The following is a 13,248-nucleotide window of genomic DNA, read 5'->3' as shown; positions in this document are numbered from 1 at the left end:
TGGTAAACCAACAACCGACACACTGGCTGTGTCTTAAATCTGCTTACCACCATACTAAATAGCATGTGCAAGATAGTAATGGCACCATTCCACTCTTGAACATTTGCGGAGTGATCACAAAATTGTAAGACTGTCAGCGTTACAACAGTCAGTGTTTCATTTATATTTCAGCATTGCAGTGAGGGAATCAGTTTCCACTGGTCTTCATTTTAATGTCAAACACCCCAACACCACAGACTTTGCATCACACCTACACACTGTACCAAACCATAATGTTCTTCTAGTTTTGACTTCTCTGTGCAGTCAAATTGAAGTCTTCTTTTAGCCATTTAGTTGCTTGTGAGCATTGAGTTTTGGAGGTTTACTCTGCGTGTGAAATGAGCTGTAACTGAATGGGCAGAATTGGCCAGTTACTACGCACCAAACAAAGTATTTTGATGAACAAACATTTTTTTTTTTATGCTTCGAGTCTAAAAAGCCCTAAGACCACAAACTGTCTCACAAGTAAACCGTCAGTCTTGACAAATGTGCTGCTAGACAGGGGGAGAGACCTGTCTACACTGAAGGTGTATGTAGCGGCTGTTGCAGCATATCATGGCAGCATGGATGGTGTCTTGCTGGGAAGTCATAAACTGTAAAATGTCACACCCTTCTTGGAAGGGGGCAAGATGCCTTCTTACCTTTGTACTTAGAGTTTCTTAAGAAGCCAAACTGAAATGGGCCTCTCTAAAGACTGCCTTTTTTGCTAGAAACTGCATGCTTTGCTGATAAGCAAACTGTTCATCTCATCTGTCACATAGAAAAAGACAGTCTAAATAGAAAAAAAAAAAGTCCACATAGAGAATGGCCTATTGGGTGGTGGAAGTCATCGCCTTGGCTTACGGTTGGAGTGGACACCAGATAGCACATCAAATCAAATTTAACTGTAACACTGTCAGTGACCTTTTAAAACGCAACCAATGAAATAAAACACTGTATTCACGTGGCAAAAAGCAATTCTATTCAGCACACCTTTAAACATTTACTATAATATTGGGAATAAAAACTACTGGATGGCAATATATCAGTGAGACAGGTCACCCTGACACCAGCGATACATTGATGCAGGCCTCCTTGCTGAACAATTCATAGTTATAATATGAATGAACAAAATAATAAGCCAAGATTTTAAGGAATTAAATTGTAATGCAGTTTTGCAAAACCTACTAAATGCAAAAATCTACTAATCTAAAGTGCATTGATAATACTGCAGCAGCGCAACACCAAAACACTTTCCACCTATAGACAGCACGTTTAGACACTGTCACATGATGTTTTGACAATAGCCTGTGGTCATTGAGTGGGTGATATGGTGATAAGAGAGAGAAAAAACAACATTAAAATAGAACAAGTGTGTTCGTGAGCAGCTTCCTCTACATCCCCCAGTGACAACACCTCAGAGATCAGGTGCATGTGTAATGTTATCTCTCAATAGTGTGTATGAAAGTGAAACACCATTTTGCAGTTCGTGTATGTTGTGATGTTTAGTATAGGGTCAATTCATATCAACTGAACTGAACTGTCACAGGAAATATGTCGGAAAGAAATGCACAGTTAATAGATTGACGTAGATAAGGGCATCACAAAAAACATTTCAAGATTCATACTTTCAAATATGTTGCATGATTTTTTTTGGACTGAAAAGACATAATGAACAGCTACACAAATCACAGTGATAACAAATTACCAATATTGCCTGATTGTTATACAGTGAATTTTGCATACATGTCCACCCATAAACTGAACATGCTGCTTTGTTGTAGTACGTATTGATATAGTATTGACTAGGGGTGAAATGCAATGCCACTGTATCTGTATCTGTGTAGTGCTCCAAATATCCATATCTGTTTTCAGATTTAAACCTAAAATATATATAGCACCCCTACCATTATGTCCCCAGAAACACTGTATATATATAAACTAGTAGCCTAGTTTAAGCCACTGTGATCCTGACCAGGTAGTTACTAAGGAGGCTGTAAATGCACTGTACAGCATCACATATTAATTAATGTGGTTTTTCTTTGTCCTACAAGCTTCATATCTGACCACTCACCTGCATTTAGATGCCCTGTGAAAATTAAAAAAAAATAGTGCCCCTCCTATTCATATCTGAATTGATATCCATTTAGAACACATTGTCACCCAGATGAGGATGGGTTCCCTTTTGAGTCTGGCTCCTCTCAAGATTTCTTCCTCATATTGTCTCAGGGACTTTTTCCTCGCCACCATTGCCTCTGGCTTGCTTATTGGGGATAAATTTATAAATTTAAAATTTTTAAAATTTAAAATTTTTAAATTTATATATTTCTGTAAAGCTGCTTTGTGGCAATGTCCATTGTTAAAAGCACTATACAAATAAAATTGAATTGAATTGAATTATCCGCTTAGTCTAAGTAACTTGTATTTGGTTACATCCCTAGTATGGATCCAAGGGGACAAAGAAACGAGAACAGATATTTGGAATTCAGCTTTATTGGAATAACAATGAGGGGAGTTGTCCGTGAAATAAACTCCCAGACAATCCCTTGGCATTCAAGAAGATTCAGTGTCTGCATCACTGATGATTGAAGTCTCTGTGTGTGCTATTGGAGAGATAGAGAGGAGAGAAAAGAGTCACATACTGGCTCCATGCACATCTGAACATGACTGTTAACATGAAAGATGTTTATGAAAGGGTGATATAAAAGTTGTCTTAAGTCAACTGGTCATCTTTCTGTGTGACCATATGCTGCTCATGAGTCAGAGCACAACAATGAAGAAAAAAAGTGAAGTGAATGTGTGTCTGATACGTACATGTGATTATCTCTTTGACTTGAATTCCACCTCCGCCAGCTAGGATGAAAAAGTGGAGAGAAATTTAAGTTTATAAGACTGCATACTGAAAAACTGCATTCTGTGCTACCTTGAATTAAATAGCTAACTTAACCTAGCTTAATTTTACTCACTAACTAACTCATGCTGTAAACAATGACGGTTATGAGACAGGGACAGAAGCAGCACTGCAGACAAACACTCTACTGCCATCATCAGTAGACATGTTTGTATTTGCTTGTTATCTGCAACAAGCCCCTGTGCTTCTGTTCCATAGTGCATTGTGGGACAGATTAATACAAAAAGTGTCCATTGCTGTACATTGTATTTGTTTGGCAAATGTAGTATATCATCCAGTTCCTTTTACTGTAGTACATCTGTTTGTATTTTACACACTGTATGAACACACTACACATAAATACAGTGCATACGCAAAACTGTATAGTCCAGAATAATATAGTGTTCAAGGTGCCATGAATTATGTGCACAAAAAGGCATTTGGTAGCTCGGAGCATTGAAGTGAGCATACAGAGAGACTGTCACATGTGAGAGCACTCAGTTCTGTGAGCAGTGAGCACGGAGACACAAACACTTCCTTTCCACTCACTTGCCAGGGTCGATCAAGGTGCAGTTCATGGCACCTTGCATTCATTTTTAACCACCACACTCACTAGTAAACTTGTAAGTATTTAGGTCAGACTAACCTATAGGCATGTGGTTGAAGAGGACTTGCCTTTGGGGATGTATCTAGTGTGTATTTCCATGGAGACATGGGGTGAGTCCTGGGGCGTGCTGGTTTTGGGCGGGGCACTCCCTACGAGACGGAAAAGTGTAGATAAGAGAGGGCCACGTCCACCCCCACGCCCCAGGACCCTGGTCCCCTTTACTATATGGGTGCAAAAGCTAGTGCAAAGTCGTACATTTAAACATAATGTGAGGACAAAAGCTAAAAAAATATATATATATATATAATGTGATGGCTTTGTCCTCAACACCAGCATTTTTATTAATTTTGGGTCTCAAAGTATTATGGGATGATTCTTGGACCAAAATGAAGCCTAGAGCACTGTTTTAATTCTTACAATCTTTTGGCTACTAGTGTCTAAGGCTTAAGTAAATATGAGTCTAAATTAAAATAAACTAGGTTTAGGTCATACTAATGGCTATGTTTTGAAGAAATGTTGTGTCATCAACAATTGATTTTCACCTCTATCAGTGATGCAGTCAGCTAAAATGTTGCTGTTTGTGCTTTCATGCTTGACTGTTACACCCATGATCCTGGTTGCTTAATTTTAAAAGATTCATTACAGTTAGATTTTTTTTCCTTGATATCCATTGCTGTTGAATGATGGGTAAAAACTGGTAGCTATGACCGTATTGGGTATGATTATGTTCCATTAGCTGGAAGCTGGAGATCATTTTATGTCATCTCTACCACAAAGGTTTGAAATTTCCAGGCGAGCCAGGCAACGGTTGCTAAGTAATCTAAGCAATCACAATATCTGTGATCTAACAACACCTGAGTTTGGTTACCAGGTTAGTCAGGAATCCTGTTTTCATGTAACATAAGACTGTCTTGCTGTGTTTTCTTGCTAGCCTGAGATTTTGTGGTGATGATTTAGACAATGACTGCTCTTACCTGAGAAAGTGTAGGACGACTCTGTAAATTCTGGCAGTCTAAAAACAGGAAAAAGAGTGAGAGAGTGATATAAAGGGTGTCTAAGGTCAGGGTTTGGATAACAAATGAAAAAACGCCTTCACAATCCCATTGTGGAGGTAGATTTATTGGTGTTATGTTATAAGTCAATTTGAATGAGACGCACTTGAAGTCATCTCCCTCCAGGAGTTTCCTGTAGGTGGCGATTTCGACATCTAGAGCGAGTTTGATGTCTAGCAGCTCTTGGTAGGCCAGAATCTGTTTGTGAAGGTCAGCTTTAGCTGCCTCGATGGCAGACGTGAGACTGGCGATCTGGGCCTGGTACTCAGCCACGCCCACGCTGGACTGGGCATTAGCCTCTGCCAGGCTCTGCTCCAGGGCCATGTTCTGGGATAACAAAGATATAACATTATAGATTATTTTACTTTCAATTTAGTAGTTGATATGAAACATATAAGCCAAGGAGTACTAGGAAATTGTCTACAAATCCCCTTGCTTTTGTGTGCATTAACCTGACAGAAAGTACCTAACTTCTCCACACTTTCTGCATGGTGTATCGAGTAACTGATGTCAGAATGTTTGTGAGCTAGGCTTGTATTTTCTCTGAGAGAGTTCGCTGTGAAAAGCAGCTCTCTTGTCTTGTGGTACTGACTTTGAAACCACTTCCTGTGCTTTCTGTTTCCTGTACCGGTCAACTGTGATTTATGGTAAATATGCTAATCGATGAGAACTAAGCTGTGCTGTCTCTTGGCCCCATAACTGCACCCAAACATGCCCAGCAAGCATTTATTTTCTATTCTGCTGGTTTACAGCAATGCTTTTATTCTTAATAAAGTCCCCAGAATGTAAAAATCCCCCAGAAAAAAGAGGAACTGATGTTTGTATGACAGGGGATAACCAAACTCTACATGGTGATTAGGAGAAGGGCTTTTCTGGCTGATTCAGAAGACTTTGATTAAAGCTTATCCATTACAACCCAGCAGTCGTCATAACTCTGCATGACAAAGACACCAGCGTAACAACTGATGTCAGACATCCCTGTCCTGCTCAAGGAGAATACATGACCTTAATAAGGTGTTATTACCTAAATTGTAGTTATTATTTATATAGGCATCAGTAAGAAACATTAAAGTCTACTCTGTAAATATATTGTAAATATTAGACAGATACACTCACTACCAGTTTTTTAGGAACACTGTATAACTGCTCATTCATGAGCTTGTCCAAACAGCCAGTCATGTGACACAATGTACACAATCAAAAAATAATGCAGATGCAGGTCAAGAACTTCAGTTAATGTTCACATCTAATGTCAAAATGGGGAAAAAATAGATCTCACTGACTTTGACTGTGGAAAGGCTGTTTGTGCCAGATGGGCTGGATTAAGTATTTCAGAAACTGCCGATCTCCTGGGATTTTCACTTATCACAGTTTCACACTTTTTGTAAAAAAAAAAAAAAACACACACACAAATTTGTGTTTTTCACATTTTAGGTAAACTCTAGAGACTGAAAATCCCAGGAGATGAGCAGTTTCTAAATACTCAGTCCATCTGCAACCAACAACCATGCCCCAGTGAGTGTGTCACATGTAGATCAGGTGTTGCTTATTATCCAAACATACTTAGCGCTGAGATAAATAAAATATATCTAAATATTGTACTCAAACACAGTTTGCTTTTTCTGTAGTTTTTACCACACACACACACACACACACACCTTTCAGACGATAACACACGTGTGCACCGTCTTAATGATTCATTTAATTTACATGACCCTCATGTGTTATGTGTCATCACTGCTCTTGCTTTGAGTAAACTTTCTAAATGTATAATAAGTTTAGTGTAATCCTTGATAATGTAATAATTTTATCAAATGAAAATGCTGAAGAAAGTGGGCCTTTGGTAGTAGTACAGTAAGAATTACTGTATGTATTGAACACTCACTTGTGTGACAAGGCCCTGTAACTCTAACCCGAGCGTCTGTAGCTCCTTCCTGGCTCCTGCAATCTCGGCTTTGGTGGATGACACAGCCTCTGTGCTCTTAACATTAGCCGTCTGTATTTCATCCATCTAAGGAAGGGAGAGAGAATATTAATTAGTTTCTGGGGCCCAAACTGGTTTAATACTGATAACCACATTCATTTAGGCAGCAACAAAAAACAAAGGATAGAATTAAAGATAAAGTCCTAAGGCATTTGTTACATGCTCACCTTGAGTTTGTAGTAAGCTTCGGCTTCCTCTCTGTGCTGCTGGACAGATTTCTCATACTCCATTCGCATCTTGTTGAGTGCTGAGGAGATGTCAAAGGACTTGCCAGTGTCCACTTCAATCATGGAGACAGAGGTATCCATGGTCGTTGTGCCCAGTTTGGACTGCAGAGATGAGAGCTCCTGAAGAGAGATTGTGCAATGGGTACTGATTTATTATATATTAAAATTAAAAAAAGAAATGTAGAAAAAGCCTAAAATAGCAGCTAAGTCATAATTAATGTCTAAATTTGAAGTACCTCTTCCTGTGTTTTGGTGACAAAGTCCAGTTCATTCTTAAGGCTGGAGAACTTTGCATCCAAATCAATTCTTAGGTCAGATGCAAGTTCAATGTCCTAAAGACAGAAATAAAGCAAATAAAGCATAAAGATAACTGTGCTTACAATAATGGAAATGAATCACATTTTTTCCCCCTTACCTTTTTCATGGCAGCAATGTCAGACTCAAGCTGGAACCTTACCCCTTGCTCAAAGTCAAGCCTTTTAAAAAAAATACAATAATAATGTTTTTGAGAAAAATACAGTAAGAGAGAAAATCTAATTTAAATATAATAATATACAAAAAAAATTACAACTCTATGCAACAACTATGCAATGTATTAAGATTTTATTGTGCTTTATGAGTAGACTGAAACACATACTTGGCCTTAAGCTCATGGGCGGTGCCACGCACATTGTCAAGCTCTATCTCCAGTTTGATGGTGTCAAGCGTGAGGTTCTGCAGAGTGGTGCGATACTCGTTCAGCTGGGTCTCGTATTCCACCGTAGTAGTGCTTGACGATTCTGGGGACATGTCAGTGCCACCGGTCAGTTGGGACAGCTTAGCCTCCAGTGTAGCATTCTCCTGCTGCAGTGCACGCACTTTGGCCATGTACACAGAGAAGCGGTCATTCAGGGTGGACAGCGTGATTTTCTCAGCTGCACGAGATAGGATGGGAGCCACGGTTGGGCCCAGAGCAGGACCACCAGCCAGAGCAGCACCTGCAGTCAGCCCGCCAGCTGCGATGGTGCGACCCATGGCAAATGCCGGGCTTGCAACTAGTGCTCCAGCACCTCCGCCACCACCCAGCGCCAACCCTGCTCCACCCGCACCCAAGCCCAGTCCTGCTCCAAGTCCAGAGCCCAGACCAAGTCCAGAGCCCAAACCTAGTCCAGAGCCCAGACCTAGTCCAGAGCCCAGACCAAGTCCAGAGCCCAGACCAAACCCAGCTCCAGCAGCAGCACCACTGCCCAGACCCAGACCAAGCCCCAGACCTGCTCCAGCACCACCATACCCTAATCTGGCTCCACCACCACCAGCTGCTGAGAGACCAGACAGCCTGGAAGAGGACAATGAGTAAGACATAGCCATTATAGACAGTTGTGGATCACTGGAGCAAGCACAATATGAAGAAAATGGAGAATGCAAGAACACAGTGTGCTTGCAAAGGTTTATATAGAGGCAATGTTGAACAGGTAGGAGGAGGAGGAGGAGGAGCACTACTCAGTAGCATGCGCCAGGACTTGATCCTAAGCTTTCTGTGCCACCTCCACATTCCATGGACTTTGAAATTATAAGCTCTCCCTGAGGGAAGAGTCTATGCTTTATCGCTATCAAGCACTGAATGATTAATAATGCACTTAAACTTAGTCACGCAACACTTTTTCCCATCAAACTGATTCTTAAGATACTATTGGAAGTGTTTTCTGAATCTGTTTTATAATGGAAATTTCACTCATATATAGTTGACCGCCATCCAAAAGGGCAAGGGAACAGTACACTCCAGTATAGAAAAAGGGTTCTTTAAACAGTTAAACATTCTTAGCTTCCTAAAGGGGTTATACTTTGAACCCTCTCTGATAGGAAAACACTCTTGTGTAGGATTGTACATAGAACCTTTCCTCAAATGTTTTCCCCAGAGAGACAAATCTGCAGCTGTCTTTTGGTTGTGTATCTGCACAGCACTCACCATGAGATTCTTTCTACGTAGCACCTAAAAAGAGTGCAGAAATAATTTTACTTTATAAAATAACTGGCTTTTTTAAAGAGATCTGCTGATACATCAGAAATCTTTTTAACACAGTCGTTCATAAAATATGGAATTTGACAGGCTCTGCCTTGTCTCAAAAGCCTAAAGGAGAGATTTGAGCAACATTTGCTGCCTGAAGCATTGGCATCACCTGCTTACCTCTCTGTCAGGTGAATCATAGCGTCTCTCATGTCAAAAATCTGGGACCCCGCCAAAGTCATCATTATATAACCATGCAGCCAGCATCTGGTACAGTGCAAAATCAGCAACTCTATTCGAATGAATGCCTCTACTTTCATGTCTATATGGGTCCACTTCCTAAAGTTATTAAAATGTTATGTTACCAAATTGTTTGAATTGTGATATTCTAATTAAGTTGATTTTGATGCAGCACTAATCGGTATTCCATTTTCTGAACACTGGTGTGTTAGATTTGAAATCTATCAGGTGTCATTTTTAACAAGAGTTGCCTTCATAATAACACCAACAGGCTGTATAGTAGATGATGCTATTTAAAAATTCGCTAGAGAAGAGCGAATGTGTTTGTTTTTAAACAATTTGAATGAAACTGTACATTGAATAAACAGTATTCAATATGTAAAGACTCCTAGTTAGCTAACGAACAAGCTATGTTCACTGTTATTAGTAAATGTTAGGCAATAAAAAAGCTAAGTGAGTTGAAAACAGCTGATAAATGCTAAATGATTATACATTCAAGACTAAATGCAAAGTATTACCTGCAACTGCATACATCACGCTCACTTTACTACGAGCATCATACTAATACTGAATATGACCCATAGCCCACCTAGCCCCCCCTCAGATTCCGGTTTTCGGCTGACAACAGTGGAACCCGATGTGGTCTTCTGCTGTTGCCGCTCATTCACCTCGAGGATCAACATGTTGTGCATTTTGTGATGTTAGAGTGGTTAAAGAGGTTAAAGAGTGGTTCAAGAGTTACTGTAGCCTTCTTTTCAGCTCAAGCCAGTTTGAACTTTCTCCTCTGTCCTCTCTTATGAACAAGGCCTTTCCATTTGCAGAAGTGTCGCTCACTGGATGTTTTTGTTTGTTTGTTTTTCACACCATTTGGTGTTAACTGCTGTGTGTCTTCACACCGGTCTGTGTAAACTGTTGTGCATGAAAATCAGCAGTTTCTGGGATACCAGTCTCTCACCAACATGTCACATTCTCTTAAAAAAAAGAAGTACTTAAATGAACACAGAAAAGATGGTGATTCATTGTTAAGCAATGTTGCTTCTGTTTCTTTTTGTGCTGCTTCTGTAGAATTAGCAAGGGCATGGCATTGCTTTCAGAAGTGAGGGAAATTAGTGAATTTGTTTCTAATTGTTTCTTTTGCAATGCATAATCTGTCAGCTTGCACAGAATTTAGTGCAAGATGTTTGCTGATCAGTCATCTCATTCTGCCCTACAGCTTTCAATACAGTGTATGTGCTGCCACAGATCTGAACATGTTGCTGTAAGAAGTGCCACACCAACAAGCTTTCTGCACAAGTTCCACCTGCAAGGCAATGCAGTTACAACGTGTACAACGCCAGAATTTGCACTTGGAGATGTTTGTGGATATCTTAAGAAATGTTGTGTCTCACCACCTCGTAATGACATTAGCCTTATAGTTGCCTTGTAGAGAGAAGTACAGTGTGTAGCAACATGCAAAACAAAGGCAACAAGGCAAAGGCAAAGGCAAACAACTATGATGGATCTTTGTTTAGAATTTAATTACGTAATATATTCACTCTTTTAATCAAAGCACTTACCATATATATGAAAACATATGATATTCTGGGGTGGTTGGTAAACAAATGTTTTAAGGAAGAACTGAGGACAACAAAACAAATAGTTGTAAGACAAATACACAGACTGGTATTAAGAAACGAGGCTCGGGCTGATTTCTCTTTAGTCCTGACTGTAGATTCATGCAGCCTATCACTATCAGATGAATACACAGAGTGAAATGCTTCCTAGATTTGGGATGATATTTTTCAGCCCGTGTTGCTGACACATCTATAACACGTTATCATCAGAGAATGTGAAATGCACTAAATGGCCAAAAGTATGTGGACACCTGACTATCATACCTATATGTGGTTCCTCTCCAAACTGTTGCCACAAAGCTGAAAGCATATAATTGTATAGAATGTCTTTGTATGCTGTAGCATTACAATTTTCCTTCAGGGACCCAAACATGTTCCAGCATGACAATTCCCCTGTGCACAACGCGAGGTCCGTGAAGACATGGTTTGCCAAGGTTGGAGTGGAAGAACTCGAGTGGCCTGCACAGAGCCCTGACCTCGACCCCACTGATTGCACCCCAGGCCTCCTCACCCAACACCAGTGCCTCACCTCATTAATGCTCTTGCGGCTGAATGAGCAAATCCCCACAGCCATGCTCCAAAATCTAGTGGGAAGCCTTCCCAGAAGAGTGGGGGGCTCATGGGTGAGGTGTTCAGGTATTCACAAACTTTTGGCCATATAGTGTATTATGTTTGCACTGATCATATCTAAGATGTAAAGTGAGAGGCTCCAACCAGGTCTACATCCGCTATATATTCATCTGTTTCTTTCATCTACTTTCATGTTGAAGCTATACAGTAACAGCCTAAGAACGTTTCAGACTAACCCCCCACATGCAATTTTACCCAACCACCTCTGAAACCAACACAGAGCTAGACTAGCAACACCCTTCCTTTCTCGTGGGAAGCGTGACAGTGTGACAATCTGCTGAACAGGAAAACATGACTTGTTAACGATTCTTTGAGGGAAATCAAACATAACAGAAAGTGAACCCTTTTTTCTCATCACAAACTGACAAAACCTCAGTATGCATTTAGATGTTGTGAAAGAGATATGTGTCTACCACAAACCCTTCTGTATCTAAAAAAAAAAAAAGCAATGTGAAAAAAAAGATGAGGAAATGTCACCTGAAACCCATAACTGATTAAAAGCAAAGAAGCACACCTGTGTAATTATTTGTAATTTACTTTGTATTTTAGCTGCTTTCATCCTATGTGTTCTTGCCTTGTGTCCAGTGTTCCCAGGATAGCATCTGCATCCACCACAGAAATTAAATTAGTATAAGTAGTATCTAATCATTACTCTTTACTTCCAGTAAAGAACATTTTTGGGCAAAATAAATGGTTCACACTACAATTTCATGTACAAATAGCTCAGCTGTATCTAACATATGTCTAACATTCATCTTACATAACTGCTTTATTCTGATCAGGAAGATGGTGGATCTAGAGCCTGTCTTGGTCACAATGCAGGAGAAAATCACCATGCACACACACACACACACACATTCACACCTAGGGTGGCCAATCTGCCTCCCTGCATGTTTTGGAAAGCACAAGGAAACTGGAGAACCCAGAGGAAACCATGTGGGCATGGGGAGAACATGCACAGAAACTTCACATAGTCAGTAAACAAAGCTAAGGATTGAACCAGTGACCCTGAACTGCAAGGAGGCAACACTTTGCACTGTACCACCATGCAGCCCTAAGATGCAGCTATTTATGGATTTATGGATACTCTGTTTTTACTATTAGCAGAGCAATATTAAATATTCTATTTTTAAGGTGGATGCATTTTGTTGAATTTGCAGATATGAGACCATGCTGAGGTTTACTCACCAAAGATTACAATCTGCCTACACTTCTGCTTGCTAGAATGGGCTACTTGTTTAATGATTTTTAAAACACAGTGTGTACCACTGGCCAAAATACAACACATTGTCTTTATGACTATTTACTGAAGTAATATACTGAATATCAGTTTTCATAATCCATTCAGTGGGAAGTTGAGCTGAGGTCAGTGCGTGAGTGCATGTTAACACGGGGAGTCCAGTGAATTTCCCCAGAGACCACAGAATTGCGTAAGTATAAATGGTGCCTTTCAGTCTACTGCTGATTAGTTACAGTTTACTGTATTAATCTTCTCATTAATCTCTATTGTGAGACCATAGTTTCAGGCTATTTGTTTTTTATTCATTGAAATTCCATTTTTGTATTATTGGTAGAGCCCTTTTCTTAACCACATTTGTTTCCACAAAGCTTTATGGAGATCACAAGATAACAAGTCACCAAACCATTAAGGCGGTTTCTAAAAGTCAGAGAATTAAGAAGAAACCTTTAGATGAACCAAGACTTAAAAGATAAACTCAACTTCTTATGTATGGCACTAGGGAGTATAGTTTTATGAGACAAAACCAAATTTTTTTTAAGAAAAAAAAACAAGTAATAAAATAAAATTTAATGACTAATTCCAATTAACTAATGCTGGAAAAAAGCTTCAGTAGTTTTTCAACGATTCCTTCGATAGTTAGTGGTTCTTAGCTTCCCAAAAGCATTCTACTTGGAACCCTTTATTACAGGGAACATGAAGGTATAGTGTCCTACATAGAACCAGTAAGGCTTCTAAATGTATCTTTTTTTCCCTAAGAGTGTAG

The 13,248-nt window shown here is 39.8% G+C and overlaps 1 protein-coding gene across 3 annotated transcripts; it reads right to left on the bottom strand.

Moving 5' to 3' along the window:
• Positions 1–2,493: 2,493 nt before the first annotated feature.
• On the bottom strand, positions 2,494–8,181 carry zgc:136930 (uncharacterized protein LOC563946 homolog). Of its 3 annotated transcripts, none has more exons than XM_034303446.2 (10): positions 7,416–8,181; positions 7,194–7,254; positions 7,015–7,110; positions 6,719–6,898; positions 6,453–6,578; positions 4,674–4,894; positions 4,490–4,527; positions 3,555–3,664; positions 2,833–2,871; positions 2,494–2,621 (listed from the first exon to the last, which is right to left on the bottom strand). In XM_034303446.2, the coding sequence occupies exons 1-8, from the start codon at positions 8,123–8,125 to the stop codon at positions 3,555–3,557; spliced, it is 1,542 nt and encodes a 513-aa protein (XP_034159337.2). In that variant the 5' UTR covers positions 8,126–8,181; the 3' UTR covers positions 2,494–2,621; positions 2,833–2,871. The 3 variants fall into 3 exon arrangements, with proteins under 3 accessions (XP_034159337.2, XP_053088996.1, XP_026792786.2); XM_053233021.1 differs by having other exon boundaries at positions 3,584–3,664; XM_026936985.3 differs by lacking the exon at positions 3,555–3,664 and having other exon boundaries at positions 7,416–8,180.
• Positions 8,182–13,248: the final 5,067 nt, after the last annotated feature.

This window comes from Pangasianodon hypophthalmus, chromosome 4 (assembly GCF_027358585.1).
Source record: "Pangasianodon hypophthalmus isolate fPanHyp1 chromosome 4, fPanHyp1.pri, whole genome shotgun sequence".
NCBI lineage: Eukaryota > Metazoa > Chordata > Actinopteri > Siluriformes > Pangasiidae > Pangasianodon > Pangasianodon hypophthalmus.
The sequence above is the reverse complement of the archived record's forward strand: the minus strand, read 5'-3'. Positions and strand labels throughout refer to the sequence as shown.